The 23,310-nt window shown below is 37.1% G+C and overlaps 1 protein-coding gene across 6 annotated transcripts in view; it reads left to right on the top strand.

Annotated features, from left to right (window-relative positions):
• Positions 1-23,310, top strand: part of PARD3B (par-3 family cell polarity regulator beta) — a 1,031,031-nt gene that overhangs the window by 126,316 nt on the left and 881,405 nt on the right. For all 6 annotated transcript variants that reach the window (XM_021075042.1, XM_021075045.1, XM_021075043.1 and 3 more), the window contains exon 2: positions 14,639-14,740. In XM_021075042.1, coding sequence (XP_020930701.1) covers positions 14,639-14,740 — 102 coding nt within the window. The remainder of the gene's footprint in view (positions 1-14,638; positions 14,741-23,310) is intronic.

The following is a 23,310-nucleotide window of genomic DNA, read 5'->3' on the forward strand; positions in this document are numbered from 1 at the left end:
AGACAAAAAATTAATAATAAATATGAATTTACTATCTCTTGATAAGCCAACTTTAGACATGATCTGTTTACTTCCTATTAGGGTGGTTGAAAATTGGAAGTTTCTTCATGTTTTCCCCACTTTCATCTTCCAAAATTGTCATTGGCATTTTGGGTTAGATCTGTATGCAGTGTTTTCACCACTGTGACCATGTGATACTGTTTATTCTTGAACCAATAACAGTGGTTGCTTCCTGTCTTAAATTTTTGCTTTTCTTGGAGTTAATATATTTTATTCGCTTAGTTTTCTTTGAACCTCATGTTTTTCTTCTCCTTCTAATCGTTGTATAAAATTACTGTCAGTACCATTTTCCGTAGAGTTAAAACTGTCATAATATCTCTGGCTTCTGGGTTTTTCCCTGATAACATCACTTCTGGATCCCTTTGTTGTGCTCATCCAAGCAGGAGCGGCTTTTCTCTAGGTTCCTGCATGGCTGTCATATTAGTTGCTGTCACTGTGTTTTGGGGAATTCCCTGCCCATCTCTTCAGTATTGGGTCCTCTCTTGCCCGGGTCGCGCATTTCGGCGGTATGCTTTCCTCTAACAGCCTGTGAGGCGTGGCTGGCGTGGAGGTTGCAAGCCTGGCTGCTAGCCTTGTGGCTGGGGTCCAATGGGGTAATGAGGCTGGAATGCTTAGACTTCTTAGTCCCTGTTTGTTGCCTGCCGCCCTTTGCATTCAGCCCTTCTCTGTGCCTGATGTCTTGGGCTCTGTACCTGACTCTAGGTTCCATAGCACCAGTGATTATATTTCTTGCTTCTTGACAGGGGAGGTGCTGTGGACACAGAGGGGTTTAACATTCCTTCAAAATGTTCTCAGGGATTTTTTTCTTTTCTTCTTCTTCTTCTTCTTTTTTTTTTTTTTTTTTTTTTTTTTTGTCTTTTTAGAGCTTCACCCTGGGCATATGGAGGTTCCCAGGCTAGGCGTCGAATCTGAGCTACAGCTGCCAGCCACAGCCACAGCCACAACAATGCCAAATGCAAGCTGCAACTTCGACCTACACCACAACTCATGGCAATGCTAGATACTTAACCCACTGAGCAAGGCCCGGAATCGAACCCACGTTCTTATGGATACTAGTTGGGGTCTTAACCCACTGAGTCACTATGGGAACTCCTTCAGGCAATTTTTCTTCAGCATTTTCATTTTGCTCCTTCCTCTAATTTTCACTATCCCTGCTGACTCCAGACTGTGTCCCAAGTCCACTGCCTTGTTCTTCACATGAGCTGTCTCTATCTAAAGATGAGTTTGACCTCCCTCCTCCCTGAGAAGTCATTATTGCTTTGTCCATCCATTTTTGGCCTTTTATATTGTACTTTGGACTGCAGATAATCTACTGGTTTCATTAAACAGAGCTTATGATTCTGTTTTTAAAATTTTCTTGTTTGGGGTTGATTTACAGGGAAGATGAAATAAGATTAGACTTAACCACTATAACCATAGGTGTGTGTTAGCTAGTAATTTTTTTTGTCTTTTTGTGTTTTCTAGGACCGCACTTGCAGCATATGGAGTTTCCCAGGCTAGGGATCTAATCAGAGCTATAGCTGCCAGCCTAGGCCAGAGTCACAGCAATGCGGGATCTGAGCTGTGTCTGCGAACTACACCACAGCTTTCGGCAACGCTGGATCCTCAACCCACTGACCGAGGCCAGGGATCAAACCTGCAACCTCATGGTTCCTAGTCAGATTCGTTAACTACTGAGCCACGACGGGAACTCCAGCTGGTAATTTTTTTGAAAAAATAAAATATTTCTTTATCTGCAGCTAAGCAAAATAAGGATTGGATTTTTTTTCTTGGACAAAGTACAAACTCGGTTATCTCAGCATTTGTATTTTATATTAATAGGCATGTCTAAGTGAATATATATAAAATAGAGATATATGTATAAAAGTATAAAACTGGCACTGTGATAGAACTCTTAAAAAAACTTCGCTACAACATTTAATTTCACTATCATTCTTGCCATCTTTCTTTATATGGTGAACTCTGAGTCCACCTTGTTTTTCATTGTTGTCATTTACCTGCTACCCAGTTGGTATTTCTGCTTGGGGCTTTTCCCTCCAGCTATATATAGCTAAATAGTATAATACTGGTATAATTATACCATAATTTCAGACAATTTTAGTGAAATGTAAGCTTTATTCTTCCAGGGGTGGGTCTTTTTCTCCTATAACTTGTTAATAGAAGTTGCATGAAAGATTGCCTTTAACATGCAATCCATAGTGTTTCTGTTCTTCTCAGGCTGCCCTTGAATTTATCAAAAATATAGGTCACATGACTAAGCCTTTTGTATTAGTATAAATGAAATGGTTTTCTCTGTTACAGCAGAAGATCTTTTTATCCTCTTCCTTTGTTACTTCTTTCAGTCTCTCCTCGTCTTCTTTCCAGAGACACATGCACAATGGATGGCAGATGTGGTTCTCAATGCTGGGGATATAAAAGTGAAGGAGAAAAGTGAGGTTTCTGTACCATGGAACTTATGTTATACTTGAGGGAGACCAAGCAATAAAAAGCAACAAATAGTTGAATAATCTAATGATGCTTGATACTGGCAGTAGGGGCAGAGAATCAGTGCTAGATTGACAGGAAGGTTATCTCTGAGCAGAGGATACTTGAGGTTATCTTTTCTTACTCCCTTTCTGTGCTTTATGTTCTTTTTGGCTGCATCTATGATCCACCTCTAGCCTTCTGAAGGGATGACCCTGTTGGAGAAACACAGCTAACAGGACTGGGCAGTTGCGACCCAATGCTTTTGAAAATCAGAGACAGTTAATTCTTCCCCATTCCTATATTATTACTGCCATACTGACAAGAAATTTTATAAGCAGTGGTTGGGGATGAAGTTGATGAGGTCTTTTTTTTTTTTTTTTAATTAGTTTTAGAAATACTGGCACCAGTACCAGTACCTATTCCATTGTAAGTTAAAATTCTCTTTTCTTTTTTAAAAATTTTTTTGTTCAAGTATAGTTGATTTACAATGTGGTGTCAGTGTGTGTGTATGTATATATATATATATAATTATATTTAATATATGTATTTTAATACTATAATATAATATATAATTATATGACTGTGTATATATACACCCATATATATATATATGACTGTGTGTTTATATATATATTTATATGTACACATTCTTTTTCTCATATTATCTTGCATCATTTTTTCTCACAAGAGATAGGATATAGTTCTCTGTGCTATATACCAGGACCTTATTGCTTATCAAAATTCTATTTTCTAAGTCTTAATTTCTTCAGTGATGAAGAATAAAATTTGGTGTTGGATTAAAAGAGCTAGAGGTTATGGCTGCTACTTGTAGAATCTTTAAACCTTGGAGTTCCCGTGGTGGCGCAGTGGTTAGCGAATCCGACTAGGAACCATGAGGTTGCGGGTTCGATCCCTGCCCTTGCTCAGTGGGTTAACGATCCGGCGTTGCCGTGAGCTGTGGTGTAGGTCGCAGACGCGGCTCGGATCCCGCGTTGCTGTGGCTCTGGCGTAGGCTGGTGTCAACAGCTCCGATTAGACCCCTAGCCTGGGAACCTCCATATGCTGCAGGAGCGGCCCAACAAATGGCAAAAGACAAAAAAAAAAAAAAAAAAAAAAAATAAACCTTCATTTATTCATATACATAAAGATGCACACACAATTGACAGTATCTGTCAAAGGCATTCTTTGGAAGTATTGTAAAAGATGCCAGCATCGTAGCAGGGAGAAAGTCTGGAATTTAACTGGTGGTATTTTTCTTTTTCTTTTTTTTTTAGGGCCGCACCCACGGCATATGGAGGTTCCCAGGCTAGGGGTCCAATGGGAGCTGTAGCTGCCAGCCACAGCCACAGCCACGCCAGATCCAAGCCACGTCTGCTACCTGTACCATAGCTCACGGCAACACTGCCGGATCCTTAACCCACTGAGCGAGGCCAGGGACCGAACCCCCAACCTCATGGTTCCTAATTGGATTCATTTCTGCTGCATCCGCAAATTCTTATTAAAATTCCTTTTGTATCAGAATCCTTTTTTAGGGTTCTATAATGAATAAATCCTTTAAAAAATCATAGCTTGTTCTTCTCTTTGGAGACAGGACCACTTCCATTCTTTGGCTGTAGGTTTTGAATGCCTGTGGACCACACAAGCTTCTAAAACCTTGGCATTTAGGTCTTTGGACTATAAAATTTCATTTGAAAACAATTAATGGAAAACAGGATTTGAAAATATATCAGCTGTTTTCTTTAAAATTATTTTGAAACATATTTCAGTGTAATTAAATTCTATTGGTTTAATGTTTTAAGAGTCTTTCATACCGGAAATCTTTCAAAATATATATTTTATTTAAAGGTGTAATTTTTGTTAATTTAAGAGTTTAACATTTGATTTTCCTGATAGAAATCTTCATTTTATGTGATTACAGTATATTTAATTCTGAAGATTTATATAAGGCTTATACTTTTATGCATTTAATTCACTCTTTAGAGCCATGGGAAAAGGAAATTTCCATGTTCTCATAAAGAGTATGCTGTGATGTTGTAGGCAATAGATTTGAAAGTAATTAAAATTTGTCTTTTATTAAAAAACCAGATATTTGGAACTCTTTACCTCATGAGTTTAGGTTAATCCCAGGCTGAAAAATGAATAAAGTCTTTTATGTAAAGAAAATTGCTGAGATTATGGTTACTTCACAAAACTGGATGAAAAATGACTTTGGGTGATTATCATTCTTTTTATTTAGTTGATATATGAGTTAGAAAATGAACTGTATGCTTTGATGCTTAAATATTTTTCTGTTTGAAAAGAAGAATGGATAATATTAATAAAACAGATTATGAAATAAAATTGAAAATTTCCCTCGGAATTGTGGTGCTTTTGTATCCATACTAATTTGTTGAAGATTGTATTATCAACAAGCTAACAACTACCTTCATTGTGGCTTGACCTTTGTGTATCCAAATCTCTGATGCTCAAGTTTCTTACAGTAAATGGCATAATACAGTTGTTTCTTCCATATCCACAAGTTCTCATCAGACTGTAATACAAAATTCTCAGGTCTCTTTTTTTTTTTTTTCCACCACCAGAGTAATTCTTTTATCTTGGATCTGGAAGACCTTTATCTTAAATTGTTCCAAAATTAATGAAATTTTAGATTACATAGCGAGACACTAGAATAACTGATACATTGGGATATTTCAGAAGTTTTGCTCATGGACTTTCTACTTGGATATGCACAATAACTGTGAAATTATGCTGAGGTGCTGAAAACATTTTTATGATACAGCATACATTTCTTCTTTCAAGAAGTTTCTCTTGGTGCAGATTCAAAGCTCTGAAAAGCGTTGAGATTCTAGAAGCTGTAAGTTTGAGAGATGGAAGGGGTCACACCATCCCCACTTCTTATCTTATGGCATTTTTGAGATATGGCTGTCTAGCCTTTGCTTGACTCCTTACAGGAATGAAGAGCTTACTATTTTATCCTACTCTATTATAAATTTTAATAAGAATTGAGACCACAAATTCTTACAGCTCAAGCTTTACTTGATACAGCTAATTAAACCAGACTTTCTTGCTGCTCTGATGCTGGCATCTACTATAGTACTTCCAAAGAATACCTGTGACAGATACTCTAAATTGTGTGTGCATCTTTATGTACATGAATGAAGTAGGTTTAAAGCATTCTACAAGTAACTGCCGTAACCTCTAGCTCTTGTCTCTAGCACTCTAAGACAGCTCTTTTTAGGTCTTTCTTATGCTAAGCTTCAATCTACCTCTCTATTGTTTATGCAACTTTCCTGGAACTGTACAGAATAATTCAAATCTTTCTTATACATGATAGCCTTTTAATTTGAGAGTCTCATGTGGTCATTTAACTTTTACAAATTTACCTATAAAAGCTCAACCAAAGAAAAAGAGGGGGGTAAAAATTCGAGTAGAGCGGTAATTTGACTTGTATGATCAAGAAGCATGTATCCCAGAGGAAGCACGGAATGAGAGACCCGACTACTGCTGTTGTCTCAGTTCCCATGCGCTTATGGTATCGGTCTATCTCTGACCTTAATGTGATTCTAAATGCTTGATATAAGCATTTTCACAGAACATGGTCTCTAGCATAATCCAGATACTTATCTGGTACTTAGCTGAAAGGATAATAATATACTTTCGTCTTAGGTGAAAAACAAGTAGCGTTGGAATTATTGAAAGGAGATATCTTTGTCTCCAATATGGTATCTCCCCGAAAGATTTCCGAAGATAATTCCAACCATAAGAGATTTTTAAAATTTATTTTTTATTAGTTGATTTACAATGTTGCGTCAATTCTGCTATATAGCACAGTGACCCAGTCACCAAGAATGTTTATGTATGTGTGTGTATATATGTGTACATACACCACACACATATATATATACATTCTTTTTCTCATGCTAGTTTCCATCATGTTCTGTCCCAAGCGGTTGGATATAGTTCCCTGTGCTGGACCTCACTGGGCCAATTAGGACCTCATTGCTTTTCCATTCTAAATTTTTGCCACACTGAATATCTTCAAGAGCTCAGTGCCTTATAAACAGTGGTCCTACTATATTTGAAATAAGGACTATTCCCCCTGTTGTTTAAACAAACCCTAAATTATGTGTTATGAAATTGTCCTACTTCCGTCCCTCATGAGTGTTCTCCATTTTATTAATAAATAGCTCAATAAATTTTGAGAAATTACTCTGAATGTGGAATGACCACTTTAGCATAGGAGGAGATTGTTTCCTGCTCTGTTCTGGACATAGTATCTCTATTACTACAGCCTGAGATGAGGTTGACATTTTTAGTAGACTTGTCACACTGTCATTGAAGCCATAGTATCTCTATTACTACAGCCTGAGATGAGGTTGACATTTTTAGTAGACTTGTCACACTGTCATTGAAGCCCTGGGTCTACTCAGCCACCTCTGTAGATCTTGGAGGTTCTGAGTCACTGGTGGTCCTTGAGCTGCCTGTTCTGTTGGTGGGATAACTTGGCTTCCCCATCTTTTGGGACTCCCACCTTTATATATTTATTTATTTATTTTTAATACTTCATGAATTTTATTACATTTTATACGTGTACAACAATCATCATAACCAAATTTTACAGCATTTCTATCCCAAACCCTCAGTGCATCCCCGCACCCCACAACCGGTCTCATTTGGAAACCGTAAGTTTTGCAAATTCTATGAGTCAGTATCTGTTCTGCAAAGACGTTCATTGTGTCCTTTTTTTAGATTCCACATGTCAGTGATAGCATTTGATGTTGGTGTCTCATTGTCTGACTGCCTTCACTTAGGATGATAATTTCTAGGACCATCCATGTTGCTGCAAATGCCGTTATTTCTTTTCCTTTTAATGGCTGAGTAATGTTCCATTGTGTATATGTACCACATCTTCTTTATCCACTCTTCTGTCAGTGGACATTTAGGTTGTTTCCATGTTTTGGCTATTGCAAATAGTGTTGCAACAAACGTTGGAGTACATGTATCTTTTGTAGTCATGTTTTTTCCTGGATAGATGCCCAGGAGTGGGATTGCTGATCAAATGGTAGTTCTACTTTTAGTTTTCTGAGGACTCTCCATACTGTTTTCCACGGTGGTTGTACCAATTTACAATCCCACCAACAGTGTAATGGGGTTCCCTTTTCTCCACACCCTCTCCAGCACTTACTGTTTGCAGACTTTTTGATGATGGCCATTCTGGCTGGTGTAAGGTGGTACCTCGTAGTAGTTTTGATTTGCATTTCTCTAATAATCACTGATGTTCAATATCTTAATTAACAAGGACATTTTTCACAGAACTCAAACAAAATATCTTAAAGTTTGTTTGGAAGCACAAAAGACCCAGAATAGCTAAAGACATTCTGAAGAAGAAAAATGGAGCTGGAGGAATCAGGCTCCCTGACTTCAGACTGTACTGCAAAGCAAGTCATCAAAACCATATGGTACTGGCACAAAGACAGAAATATAGATCAGCGGAACAGGATAGAAAGCCCAGAATTAAACCCATGCACCTACAGTCAACTAATCTATGACAAAGGAGGCAAGAATATGAAATGGAGAAAAGACAGCCTGTTGAAAAAAGACAGCAAGTGGTGTTGGGAAAACTGGACAGCCACATGGAAAAGAATGAAATTAGAACACTTCTAACACTATACACAAAAATAAACTCAAAATGGATTAAAGACCTAGATATAAGACCAGATACTATAAAACTTTAGAGGAAAACATAGGCCAAACAGTCTCCGACATAAACCACAGCAACCATCTTCTCGGATCCACCTCTTAGAGTAATGACAATAAAAACACAAACAAATGGGACTTAATTAAACTGAAAAGTTTCTTCACAGCAAAGGAAACACTAAACACAACAAGAAGACAACCCACAGAATGGGAGAAAGTCTTTGCAAATAAATCAACTGATAAGGGATTAATCTAAAATTTATAAACACCTCCTACAGCTCAGTACCAAAAAAAAAAAAAACAAACAATCCCATCAAAAAGTGGGCAGAAGATCTAAACAGACAATTCTCCCACCTTTATTTGCCTTGGGATTTATTCTTACACTTCTCAGGAAACTTGCTCTGCACAGCTGTTGAGCAGTCTGCATTTGTTTTTCTGTAGAAATGTCCTGTGAAGGGAATCATGAGGTATTTCAGTTTGAAAAGAATAATCAGTTTTTCAGGAAAAAGTTTCTTTCACTTTTGTGTCAAGTTTTAGAAGTATAACACACAGAAAGGTGTACAAATAATTGTAGCCAGCACACACGTTAAGAAATAGAACATGACTCCAGAAGCCCCTTGTGTACATTTCACTCACTGCCCTTCTCCTCTTTTCAGAGGTAATCAGTCTCCTGGCTTCTAACATGGGGTAAATCCTGCTTGTTTTTGAGATTATTATGGAATTGTACAGTATGCACCTTTGTGTGTGTGTGTGTGTATTTGTCCCTTTTTGATTAATTTTATGCTGTGAGATTCGTCCACATTGTTGTGTAAAACCGCAGTTTTTTCATTCTCTTTGATGTTTAGTATTCCATTGCATAGCCATGGTATTTGTCCTTTCTACTGGGGATGAATATTTGGGTCATTTCCAGACTTTGAGTTGTTAGGAATTATCCTTCTGTGAGTATTCTAGTACATGCCTTTTGGTAATTCTGTATGCTCGTTTCTTCTGGATGGATACCTGGGGGTGAAATTTCTGAGCTACGTGGGAATTTATGTTCAGTTCTATGCAGTGTTTATGTTCAGGTACTGCCAGTTTTTTTTCCAAAACAACCATATACATTTATATTCACATCATCAGGGTCTAAGAATTCTACTTGTCTAACCCTAATTTTATCAATTTGGGCAAGATCAACGTCTTCACAATATGGAGTCATTCAATCCATAAAATAGTTCTTTAATTTGTACTAATATTTTGTGAGATTTAGCATAGAAGCTTTATATACTTTTGTTAGAAATGTTAAAAATATTTGGTTTTTTAATGCTATTGTAATTGTTACCATTTTGAAAAATTTAGTTTTTCTCTTTGTTACTGGTTTGCCTTGTTTAGTTACAGATTTATATTCTTTGCCAAGATACCTTTTATTGTGAATTGCTGGTGAATATTCTCATGTGCTTGTGTTGTATCCATTGCGGTGATCATCTAATTTTTATCCTTCGCCTGTATGAATTTGGTGACCAACCTTGGTTGATTTTTGAATTTTAAACCACTCTTGCATTACTGGAATAAATCCCACTTGGTCATGATGTGTTATCCTTTATATACATCATCGAATTTGATTTACAGATGTTTTAAGATTTTTAGATATGTGTTCATATGCAAAATTATAATTTTTATAATTTTCTTGTAATGTCTTCATAAGACGTTGGTATCAGTGTTATGCTGTTCTCGTAAGATGAGATGGGAAAAGTTTTCTTTTTCTAGTTTCTAGAAGTACTTTATAAGACTGACATCATTTGCTAAACTTAGGATGATTTTATCTGAAGTAATTTGAGCCTGATATTTTCTTTATGGAAAAGCTTTAAAATAATTCAATTTTTTAATTGTTGGTTTTTAATTTACTTGTTTTCATCAAACTATAGTGTTTAACAATATTGTCTTAGTTTCAGATGTATAGCAAAATGATTCAGTCATACATACGTATATTTAAAATTTTTTATACTTAGTAGATAGAAATAGATAGAATCCCCTTCTTAGGTAATTGTACTTTTTGTGAAGTTCTTTAAAAGTATTTACTATGTTTACAAAGTGTACCTTGGCTCTGCTGTCTAGTAAGCATTTGACCTTCAGGAAATTAGTTCGCATACCCATGCCTTGCTTTCCTCATCTGTAAAATGGATTGATAACTATTTCATGAGGCTATTGGAGGATAAATTAGTTAATCATATAAACACATGCAATACCTGTTGTACCTGGCTTATAGTAGACACTAAAACAGATTATCTGCTGTGATGCTGCTGCTGGTAAAGATGATGAAAACTGTGAAATCTCATTTTATGGACACATGCTACCCAATTCATGAAGTTTAAATTCTCCAAGGAAAATTCTCCCTTTCCAATAACTTCCACTTTATCATTGTTGTTTATTCTAGGGAGTAAGATTTTTCTTGTGAAAACATGAAGCTGTGAAGAACCCAGTTGCATTCTTGAGCACTGTGATTGCCACCACTGATATGCACAGCCCTTGTCCATCCATTGGCCCTTCCTCTGCAGCGCTCTCCCCCTCACTTTTGGACCTTGCTGCCATGCAGCCTATTTTTTCTCTTCTCATGCCAGAGGCATTTGGTGTAGAAACCTTCTCTTGATCATTGATATAATCTCAGTGCTTGGTAGTCATAGCGCTGTCACATCTGGCTTGCCAGTGTACTCCTCTACATATTGCAGATGGAAAATTACTGTTCTCTACAACCTTGTCTACTATAAATTTTCCAAGGTATAGAGTCAAATTTTATGTTATCTGCCCACAGTGGAGGATATTTGTTGCGATTGATAATACCGCCTGTTTGGAATTTGCCTGTTACTATTAATAATAATGCTTGTTTCTGCATGGATCATGAAAAGCACCCTGTAACTGTCTTCTTTCCATAATGCAGATATTTTTGTTTCATTTTCCAATTCATCCTCATAGACTCTTTGTAGTTTTCCAAATTCCATTAGGGTTTAAGTTGACTGTACATTATTTAAAAATGGATAAGATGCTACCAGAAGTGGAGGAGACAATGTATGTTATTTTATTTTTAATGATCCTAGAAGGATAAGTAAGACAATTTATTGCATAGCACACATGTTAGAGATATTTTCAAAATAATTTAAAAGTTATACATATTATAGATATTTGTGCAATATAAAGGTAGATTAAATGTCACGATCATGAAAAATACTGTGAACTCTTCCAAGTGATTAATTGAGTGAACCAAGACATATATGTGAACATCTTTTCCTATTTGATCGGTTTTATTCATGATGGTAATAAAACCAAGTAAATGAAATGCAAAATGTTGACTGCAATGTAATGGTTGAAATTTTTACATGCATAAAGGAGTCAGGGTAAATTTATGGTGTTACGATGGCTTGTTGGCTTGCTAATATTGCATACACTTTCTAAAAGTGATCTATAGCACCATGGTCAAAATGCCGTGGGGACAAAATCACGGTCAGTTCATACTGTGTTTGTTGATTTACCTCTCTCGATGTGTGAAATATTAACTCCGAAACTGCTTTCATATGGCTATTTGGTTTTCATTCAGCGTTGTATGTGTGCTTGTTGTTAGCCTACTGTTTCCTTTAGAGTGTATAACATTGCAGTATCAATGTAAGATAGAATTAGAAATTGCAAAGTCTTTTTATGTTCTGGAACCATGTAGTTCACTTCAAAAATTTTTTTTTCTGGATTGAATTTGAATATGTGATTCAAAAGGCATCAAATTACTTTTTCATTTGATTTAGGTTTGTGAAACTTCAGATCTGTACTCTCTTGAATAAAACCTCGGGATAAATGTCTTGGTTTTAACTCTTGTGCCTTATTTACCAGAGGGTCTTAGATCCTCCAGGTATGTGTGAGGGAGGAATGCCCTGTGATTTAACAACCCATCTTGCTGCCACTTGTCTGCTCTTCCCTTTGCCAGTGATCAGATCGATCTCCTGCTGTGTCCTGAACTGTACTTTACCATCAAGGCTTTGGTTTTCTACTCTGTTTTTCGCTCTAGGCAGGAAGAGAGGTATACTTTAACTTACATTTCAGTTCTTGGGGATAATCATTTATGTTAGTCTCAGGGATAAAATCTGCTTTTACAAACTGAGTATGAGTAAAAATCAGACAACTTGATGTCTGCTTTAAATAACTGAATATAAAAAAGCTGACACTTAAGAATACATCACCTTTTATAAACATGGTTAACATGAACAGATTTCATTGACAGAACCATACTATATCAAGAACCAACTCAGTGGAAGTAATGGAAAGTAATTAAATTGAACTATTTTTATAAGAAGGCTATTTTTTTTCTTTTTTTTCTTTTTTTTTTTTGCGTTTTAGGGCTGCACCCTTGGCATACAGAAGTTCCCAGGCTAGGGGTTGAATTGGAGCTACAGCTGCCGGCCTACACCACAGCAACACCAGATCTGAGCTGCATCTGTGACCTACACCACAGCTCACAGCAATGCCGGATCCTTAATCCATTGAACGGGGCCAGGGATCAAACCCTTGTCCTCATGGATACTAATTGGGTTTGTTTCCACTGAGCCACAGAGGAAACTCCCAAGAAGGCTATTTTTTGTAAAGAAAAATGTAATACAGAATTTCAGCCAGAAGTCCTGTGTAGATTTAGAGAAATATGTTGCTTGTCGCATGGTCATAGTGGAAGAATAAAAAGAAAATACAATTCCTGAAGATAATCAGGCAGTTCTTTTCTGCTGTCTTCTCTGTATATTCCAGTGAACATTACATTGAATGTTTTGTCAACCCCAGTATGCTCCCTATTTGGAGTCTAGTCTATTATACTTAGCTTACCTTTTCTAGCACAATTACTTTGAGGTGGTAAAGCTCTCTGATTAAAGAATCTGAGCGATGGATGCTTTTCATGGCTGGTGGTACAGTCACTGCTTCTATCTTTGAGATCTCTATCAGGGCAAAGTAGAATCAGGCAGTTTCCTAATAAATCATTAGTGTTTTCACCTATAAGCCTAGTATTAGAAGCAAAAGAAATTCCTTTCATTCTATTTGGAATTGCTCTTTAGATCTCTATAGAAAACTTAATTTTGAAATGTCACAAGACTGGCTATGGAGGATCCCTTTGGATTTTTAAAGCCTATCACTTTATCAAGTCGATTACCGAAAAGCTGTATAGTTGAGCCACATTTCAATAGCCCTCTGAATAGATGGTTTAAAAGAATTATCATTTAATAGTATGCCCTTGCCTTTTATCAGGGGACAGCTGTAAGAGAAGGCTGTATAGCAACCATTTCTTTTTGTAAAATTGCAATTGAATTCTGTGGGTTTTGTTAGGGCTTACCCTTCATTGAGATTCATGTAGTGGAGGCTTAGAGCTTTATCCTAGAAGAATTCTTGTGGCTTCTCACAAACTGCTATCTATTCCTTCAGTGGATACTGGGTGCTTAGAGCTCAAAAGTTCCCCACATTGAGGGGCTTTTTAAGAATCACATAACCAAATTGGTTATAGCCTGGGTATTTATTCTGGTGAAAACTACAGTCATGTTTTTCTTCATTCTTTGGTCCATGTTCTTGTTACATTGGTTTACTTTCATATCTTTTCCAGAAATAAGCAGTCTATAAATGCCTGAGATGGATCATTTAATTCTAAATTCTAGTACTAGGGAAGAGTATCCAGCTACAAAGCAAATTGAGAAAGTAATTCCCTTCCTTAAGCCTTCCACTCCTAAGCAGTTTTTAAAAAGAATACTTTAGGAAATCTAAAGTGCTACCCTTTTCAGTGGTACCCTTACCCACGCCGCCCTGTTCAACTATGAACACTGTTCTGGTTGCTTCCATGCTTCAGGGAACGGAAACCAACACTGGAGCTCCTGCTTCAGATGTCACTGCAGGTCGTAGAGTTGAGAACATGTGCACAGCACAGACTTAAAAAGTTGAAGATGTCAGTCACCTCATTGCATTTGTATATCTGAGGTGATAGCTAGTACCATCACAGATTTCTTCCTTTTAATTTTTTTTTTTTTCCTACAGTTCTAGGATCTCAATTTGAACTTTTAATCCCCGGGGCTCAGAAAATACCCTCAGGATGATCTTTCTTTTGCAGGTTATTCTTGGGATTTACCTAAATTGTAGGATATTCAGAATTCCTTGAATCTGCTTTACAAATTGCTAGGGCAATTTATTTTTCCATTGTGATTTATCTTCCAGAAAAAATGATAAACTATATGTCTATTACTGATTTATGTTAAACAGGATAAACAGGCCAACAATGTATCCAAATAAACAGATAACATTTGTTTTAGGTGTTTAAAATTTGTATTATTGCTAGAGCCTATTTTTAAGAAGTCAGTCTATTTTTTTTAATTAAAATGGACTTTCCCTTTTTAAAAAGTTTTCGTGATGACTCTTCTTGGTTGTTCTACCATAGGATCCTGGTTACTGGGTGAAGATTCATCACTTAGAATACACAGATGGAGGGATCCTAGATCCAGATGATGTCCTGGCAGATGTCGTTGAAGACAAAGATAAGGTAGGACTCGAAGGATGTGCCCCTTTTGTTTTCCTCTTTAGAGCTGCAGGTCTTCCCAGCAATTGAGATCCTTAACAAACCTATGTGTCAGTTATTGTTAAAAGATACCATCTGTTCGAGTTTGACCCAGACAGCCCATACATCAAAGTTCATCATCAGATGCCTGGAAAAACTTTGTTGAGGTTGGGGAATCTTTTCATGGTGGCCTAATTAGCAGACACTTCATTCCCAGGAGTTGCTAATATGCATCAGTAAATTAGTGTCAGGCTCTGAGGCTCCTGGAGTTCTCATTGTCATCCTTGGCTCCAGAGTTTATTCTTGGCCCTGGCTAAATATTCATCTCCATGCCTGAGATTTGAATGTGTTTCAAAGGAGAGTATATACTGGAGTAAAAAGTCTTAGGAAGAACTAGGGTGAAGATTCTTCTTAAAGTAGCTGTTTTTATTGCTAATGGGAGAAACACAGGACTGAATGTTTCAAAGAGTTTCAACATGTTTATACACTTATTTGAGAAGGATCCCATCACAAATATAATTTTAATGGGATTATCGTTCGGACGCTAAACTGAAAAAGGTATAAAAATCAACTATTCAAAGGCAATACACTGCTTATTGCTGTTGAGTCATGTCATTTATGACCACATCTGTATTGAGCTCCTCTGATGAGTGGCTGATGTGTTCTCCAGAACTGAACTGTTGCTTTCCTGGAGAGAGCGTTGCTTCTAAGTTTCTTCTGCTATGCATCCTTAGTGCTGTTACTAATAGGCTAATTTAAGTCTGTAAACATGTTTCTCTATATTGCTTTTATGCAATCTCAGATAGGGGTGTGTGTGTGTGTGTGTGTGTGTGTGTGTGTGTGTGTGTGTTTTAATCAACTAGACTGGAATATAAGTAACTGACTTATTGAACTTAGGTGAAATTTGCATTTTTCCTTGGCAATAAGATTTTTTTGGATCACTGAAGTTTACATTAGTGTTTGCAATCACTCTGTCCATTATTTTCCCTGTTTCTTGTTGGAATTCAACCCTTGTTTGCTTTGCATTTTAGTTAGCCATTTCATGAGGGACTTTTCTCCCTAAATAGATGGTAAGCTCTTAGATGACATGGACTGGAAGATTCTCTGGAAAATTTATCTTTTGTGGTTCCTTGTATTAATAATAATCCAGTACAATATTTCAACCAAACTCGATTCTCAAAGAAAACCGTTGAATTAGAGTGAAAGAGAAAGCTTTCCTGTCTAGAGCTGACTTTTTATATGATTTTGATGCACATGTCTTATTTTTTGGCCTCATGGTAAGTGAAAATGTAGCAGAGAAGAGGACTTCATAACAGGAGAGAAGGACTTTCACTTTTTTTCCCTTTTTTACTTTGTTTCTTCTCTGCAGCCACATTCTTCCTTTGAAATATTCTAAGTATTTGGGTTGTTTATTAATGAAGCAGGTCTCCCCATCTCAAATTTCATTGCCGTCCAGTGTATTAAAAATGAAAAGCGGAAATGTGGCAAGTTTAAGAAGGGCCAGAAGAAACTGTCTCACCCCAACCTTCTTTAAGAGCTCATTATGGGAAGAGTGATTTCATGAACAGTGCCTGGAGAAATAGTTTGTCCTGTAGAGCTCCTTCTTTCAGAGAATTATTTTAAACCATCTTGGCACTGAGCTTTTTAACCATGATCCATTTGCTAGACATAGGGCTAGTGGTATTATATGTAATCTCTGTTTTAAAAAGACTTCACCATCATTACCAAATAAGGTGAAAAAGTGAAATAATCAGTTAAAATCCTAGCAAAGAATTAGTACTATTCCAGTATAGGTTTACCCATTCTCCTAACATACTTTAAGACTGTTGTATGAAGCCTAATTGGTATTGTTCTGCAGAGTTGATGAGAATTAACACTTTTGATATTTCCAGAAATAATTGTATTCCCATCACTTTTCATTTTAAAATAATGTAGGTGCAAAAGACAGTATTACTCAGGTTTTCCTGACATTCTCTCTGCAGCCTTAACATTTCTTTATAGTCCATTTGTCTAGTGGGAGAAGGTTCTGCCAGACTTTTTTACTTTTGTTTTTTGTCAGCTTAGATTAAGAAGTAATTATAAGTGATGCTTGTGGGTATTTAATGACATATCAGACTTGCCCATGATCCTTTGAAACAATATTGAGCTTTGATAAAATTACAATTCTATTTTTCAAATTGGTAACCTCATCATTTCTTACAATTAGAATATATAGAGAGGGAAGCCCAAAGAGGCACGGATGGATATGCACAGTCCTTGTGTTAAATCCCACATACCTCAGCTCCTAGGAAAGACTGACCACAGTTGAGAAATAGCATTAGGAACCATTGATGATCTAGCTGGAAAGGATGAGGCTGACAAACCTAGAACCTTAGAACTGGAAAGCAGTGTAGGTCAAAGTTAATTTAGCATGTGAAAAAGCCACTCACTTTCCTTCAGTCAAGACTGAAATTAGAGGTTAAATAACATTCTACTTAAAAACCAGACTAGGGACTGATAGGGTTTAGTCAATTCTCTAAAGAAATGACTTTCAAAATTTCTGATACCAGAAGTGGTTGGCCCTTGGTCTTCTTTCTGTTATTCCTTGGGCCAACACAGTGCATTGTGCATATACGGTGTCTCCTTGGGAGGTTTTCGTTTATTTTAACTTGCTTTCCCATTAGAGCCCCTTCATGGGAGAACTAAGTTTTTGTGGTGTTGCACTACGTCTAACTTCTATTTTGTCAAAAGTTTATTGGGGCACCTTTGAAGTTTTGCATCTTATGACAACTAGTATTTGTTATAAAATGCTGGCCTAAAACGTAGTAATTAGCTATTTGTGACTGTCATCCTCAAGACGCTTCAGTTTTCTGACTCAGGTTCTTTGGGATCACTAAGAGTTTACAACTCTATGTGCATGTCTCTTCTCTGGCTGCTCAAGGCTACTGACTTAGTTCATGCAGTAATGACCTAACATTTTATTAAGCACTAACAGTGACCCAGAATGGCATTGGCGCTTATATTTTCTATTTTACTTTAGAGCAACCTGGTAGGCAGGAACTGTGTATTATCCCCATTTTAAATTTCTGAGAACAGTTATAGAAATTGAGTCACTTGCCAAAGAGCACACAAGTACCAAGTGGCAGATGCAGCTCTGGAGTGTAGAATTTAAATTTTCTATGTTGTTCTTCTACAGTATGCCAACACAGTATGTTGGGCTTTTGTATCTGTGATTTTTAATTATTTAAAATTCATCGATCATAAATACACATGAATTTCCTTTTTTTTTTTTTTTTTTTGGCTTTTTACCATTTCTTGGGCAGCTCCCATGGCATATGGAGCTTCTCAGACTAGGGGTTAAATTGGAGCTGTAGCCACCAGCCTATGCCAGAGCCACAGCATCGCGGGATCCGAGCCGTGTCTGTGACCTACACCACAGCTCATGGCAACGCCGGATCCTTAACCCACTGAGCAAGGGCAGGGACCAAACCCGCAACCTCATGGCTCCTAGTCGGATTCATTAACCACTGAGCCACGACGGGAACTCCCATGAATTTCCTTTTACCACCAGTTTAAGAACAGTGTTAAGAACTTATAGGTTCAGATATGTAATAGGCCTATGGAATATAACAAAATTAATTCAAAATTAGAATGCTGCCTATATATGGTTAACTCCAACTTGCTGTGCCTGCAGCCTGCATTGAATTTACTGCAAGGGCCTGCCAGTTCTACCTTAGTTGCTTTCTCTTGCATCTCTTTTTTCCAGGAACTGGGTGACTCAATCCAAGTAATTTGAAATGGACTTCGGAGACCCATTTGGACTCTAACCATTTTGTGCAGCTTCATATGTTTAGTGTGCATTATGTGCACAGCACAATACACTGTGCTGTCTGCAGTATGCAGGATAATGGCCCTCAAAGATATTTACATCCTAATCCCCAGAACCCATGAGTATCCAGATTACATGGCAGAGGGTCTTGCAGATGTAATTAAAGACCCTAAAATGAGGAGATTAGCCTGGATTATTATGGTGGGCTCCATGTTATCACAAGGATCCTTATAAATGAAAAGGAAAGGCAAACGAGTCAGGGTTAGGAAGATGTGATGTGATAAAGACTCAACTGTGTAACTTTGAAAATTCAGCCAAAGAATGCAGGTATCTTCTAGAAGCTGGAAAAGGCAAAGGAGCAGCTTCTTCCATAGTCTCCAGAAGGATCACAGCCCTGCTGACACCCTGGTTTTAGCCCGATGAGGCCCATTTCAGATGGCTCACCTTCAAAACTATGATAATTTTGCTTTGTTTAAATTCACTGAGTTTGAGGTAATTTTTTTTAGCAGAAATAGGACATTAATGCACAGTATCTTATCCTTTTTTTTTTTTCCTCTTTTTACAGTTGCACCTGCAGCAGATGGAAGTTCCTAGGCTAGGGATTGAATAGAAGTTGCAGCTGCCAGCCTATGACACTGCCATAGCAATGCAGGATCCGAGCCACATCTGCGACCTGCACCACAACTCAAAGCAATGCTGGATCCTAAACCACTGAGCGAGGCCAGGGATTGGACCCACATCCTCATGGATACTAGTTGGGTTCATTGCCTCTGAGCCATAACAGGAACTCCCTCTCTTATCCTGTTTTGAACTTTCAAAGTGATGATTTTTTTTCAAGTTTTAAGATCCTGTAGGACAAGGAAAATATCCTTCTGATCAGTTGATTGCTCTTTGCAGTCCTTCCAAAATCCATTACAAATTGATTCTCAGTTTCCTGGGTGACCTTCACTCTTTGGGACTTGGATGTTAAACATCTTGGTAGTTAGTTATTGTCTTGTCTTGTGTGGAAAGCATTTCAATGCCGCGCGCAAAAGCTGTGTAATACTCATCCATTTCTCATTGCAATATGTAAGAGCCCTAAGAAATCTAAAGACTGATGCCTGAGGAGCCACCGCAAAGCTTAATGTTCACTTGTAATTTTCAAGTGTGAGAATTTCTGAGCGTTGAACATTTTTAATGATTGTTTTCTTTGTTAATTGTCTTTATTTCTTGAGTTGGTTGTAGAACACAATTGCAATAAAATACTGAACTATAGCAGTGCATAACTTCTATTAAACTGGACCACTGTCATGGATTTATTAAATATACAAAAGCACATTATATTATGGGGTAAAGTACAATGGGAGAAAGTGCCTATCTTTGACTAGCATAGGTGTCTTTTTGGAGAGATGGCAGTGGTTCTCCTGGACTTCAGTGAGGGAAGTTTTGTCCCCCTGGATCACCTGTGAAATCCAGTCTTCAGATATTACAGTTTCAGGTCAGCTTTATCCCTTATTAGTCAGTGTGACTGGGTGTGTTTCTTCATCTCTTAGTCTTGATCCACCTATTTGTAAAATGGATATAAAGTTAAGTTTTCCAGGGGTAGTGTAGGAAAACTACATAAACTATAAAAAGTTTTAAGTCTGACATCTAGTGAGCACTCACATGTTAACTGTTACATCAATGCTATTATTATGATAGTATTGTTAGTGCAGTTTTTAATGGTGTTTTGATTTCACCATTAGATGCTTAAAATTTAAATATTAAAATATAAAACTATTTTACAGTACATTTTAACTGTTTAAAAAATCTTCTTACCCTTATTGAAAAGTTATTACATTGTCAAAATTAATAGTTTTTTAGGAAAATATTTCATTATGACAAAACATTCAGATTAATACTCTTTGAGAAATGAAAGTGCCAGTAAGACTACTTTTAAAACGAGACTCCTTTCGTCAGGACATATTGTTTGATAATATAAAAAGCATTCAGGCAGGGCTCTAATGTGGTTTTGAAATAAAGAGTGCTTTGCGCAATGAACTAATGACCTAAAACCAGACACGGGGTCCTTAAGCCCAAATTGTTTTCTGAGCGCACTCTGTTGCCCTCTAGTGGAGTCCACTGCTACCTAGAAACCAGCTCACGGGAGAGATTTCCTAACTGTGATGGTGTATTTGGTTCTACTTCATTATAAAAACTTTTACTGTGTTTTTAGTACAACTTACAGACTCCGTCTTAAGATAGTAAAATCAGGGTTTATATTTCAACTAGTGGTTGTCATTTCTTACTGGTCATCAGCCTTACCAATGTTTACCTACGCTTTTCTAGGTCTTTTTACAAAGGGGAACACAAAGTCTTTGCATTTTAAAAACGCTTTGTTTTTGTCTAGACGTCTTCCCATCTTCCTGCTCACTGGCTGCAAGGTTGTCGGCTGGTGATGATGAAGTATATGCCTTTTTAGAGTGCAGGTGAACAATTTATGAGATACTTTGTATTTTTCTGGGGACAGGGGATGCTAATTAAGTTAGACTTCTTAAAGGTTCTAAATTAATTGCTTCATTTGAAGTCCTAATTTTGTCATTAAGAACCCTATTTCAAGAATAAACACCCATTTCAAGCCCTTGATTTTTTTCTTTTTTTTTAATCAGAATATGATATTTGGGGATTGTTTTTAGTATAAATTAGGAGTTTGGGATTAACATATATACATTTTTATATATAAAATAGATAAACAACAAGGACCTACTATAAAGCACAGAAAACTATACTCAATGTCTTGTAATAATCTATAATGGAAAAGAATGTGAAAAAAATATATATATAACTAAATCACTTTGCTATACACGTGAACCTAACACAATATTATAAATTAAACTTCAAGAAATTATGATGGAGCATGATGGAGAATAATGTAAGAAAAAGAATGTATATATGTTTGTGTGACTGGGTCACCTTGCTGTACAGTATAAAATTGACAGAACACTGAAAACCAGCTATAACAGAAAAAAAAAATAACTTTTTTTAAAAAAAAGTTAAAAAAATAAAATGTATTGTAAAAATTCGAATTAAAAAATAAACTTCATGAGAAAAAGAATATGGTGCTTTGGGGTTGTTTTACTTTTTTTGCTTTTTGAAGGCCGCACTTGCAGCATTCCCAGGCTAGGGGTCTAATCAGAGCTATAGCTGCTGGCCTACACCACAGCTACAGCAACGTGGGATCCTTAACCCACTGAGTGAGGCCAGGGATCGAACTCGCAACCACATGGTTCCTTGTCGGATTCGTTTCCACTGTACCACAACGGAAACTCATGGGGTTGTTTTTCTTGGGCTCACAGTTGCTGAACTTTGAAAGTACATTTGAGAAGAAGTTTGGAAAATACTTCAGCAATAGGTACAGAGGCCTAAAGGATTACCTTGACCAAGAAATTCCTTCTCAAACTTTTAAAGAATACTGCTTATAGAATTACAAAATTACAGAATCATAGAATCAGAAGACACCTGAGCAGTCATGTACTCTAACTTTTCATCTTTCAAAGAAGAAATATCTGAACCAAGAATCGTTTACAGGGCTCCATATTTCCAGCTGATTTCTTTCCTGAGTCTGTTTCTTCATTTCCTTCCTGAGATCTTGATAATATCTGGTGCAGATCAAAACTGCTCAATTTCCCACTTTAAGTTGGCCTCCCCCATTCAACTTCTAGTCTCCCAGGCTTACACTTGCAGTTATTTAAAAAGCATTGTGTTAAATTTATTTTTTTAACCTTTTTCATGTATCTTTTCCCCCTCTTCGAATGTCTAAAAGCTACCAAATTTAAATCTAAAATAAAATCTCAGGCAGGGTTACCTAGTGGATAAAGAATGGGTAGGCGTTCCTGTTATGGCTCAGTGGTTAATGAATCTGGCTAGCATCCATGAGGACACAGGTTGGATCCCTGGCCTTGCTCAGTGGCTCAGATTCTGCATTGCTGTGCCTGTGGTATAGGCCAGATCCTGTGTTGTTGTGGCTGTGGTATAGGCTGGTAGCAATAGTGCTGATTGGACCCCTAGCCTGGGAATGTCCATTTCCCTTGGGTGCGGCCCTAAAAAAAAAAAAAAAAAAAAAAAAAAAAAAAAAAAAAAAAGAGTAGGTAGTCTTTTCTCCTCCTATGCACCTCTCAGCTAATATTTTGCCACAGGGACAAGCAGAGTGGCTGAGAGCTTGGATTCTGGACAGGAAAAATCAGTTCATCACTTGGCTCTGCTGTCTGTTGGCTTTGGGAAACTCCCTTAGCTTTCTTGTCCTTTGTTTCCTCGTGGGCACTTGGAAGTAAAATAGTACTAATTTTACAATTTAGTACCTGAGATATTTAGGAGGGTACCTGGCTTGTAGTGAGTCATCAATAAGTGCTCGGTGCTATCATAATTAACATACTACTACTATTATTAATGCAGATTACATTATTCCTAAAGTATTGCTTCAGTGATACAATTCTTTCCAGTGTGTTCTGAATCAAGGCTGAACCTCGTGGCTGTAGATTACGCTGAGACCTCACAATGCCTCCAAATGATCTTTTACAAACTCAACCTTCTCAAACCTCAATAGGAACAAAACTGTCAAGCTGACTGTTGTCTTAGGTACATTGTGCTTTCTTGGTTCATAGCTTGCTTAATATTCTCCTTGCCTAGAGCCTCCTTGTCCTTACTCCCTGCTCATCCAAGATTCATTCTGTATATTATAGAAGGAAGACTCCATAAGGAGAGAGCCTTTGTTTTGTTCACTGCTGTGCTT

Source organism: Sus scrofa, chromosome 15 (assembly GCF_000003025.6).
Source record: "Sus scrofa isolate TJ Tabasco breed Duroc chromosome 15, Sscrofa11.1, whole genome shotgun sequence".
NCBI lineage: Eukaryota > Metazoa > Chordata > Mammalia > Artiodactyla > Suidae > Sus > Sus scrofa.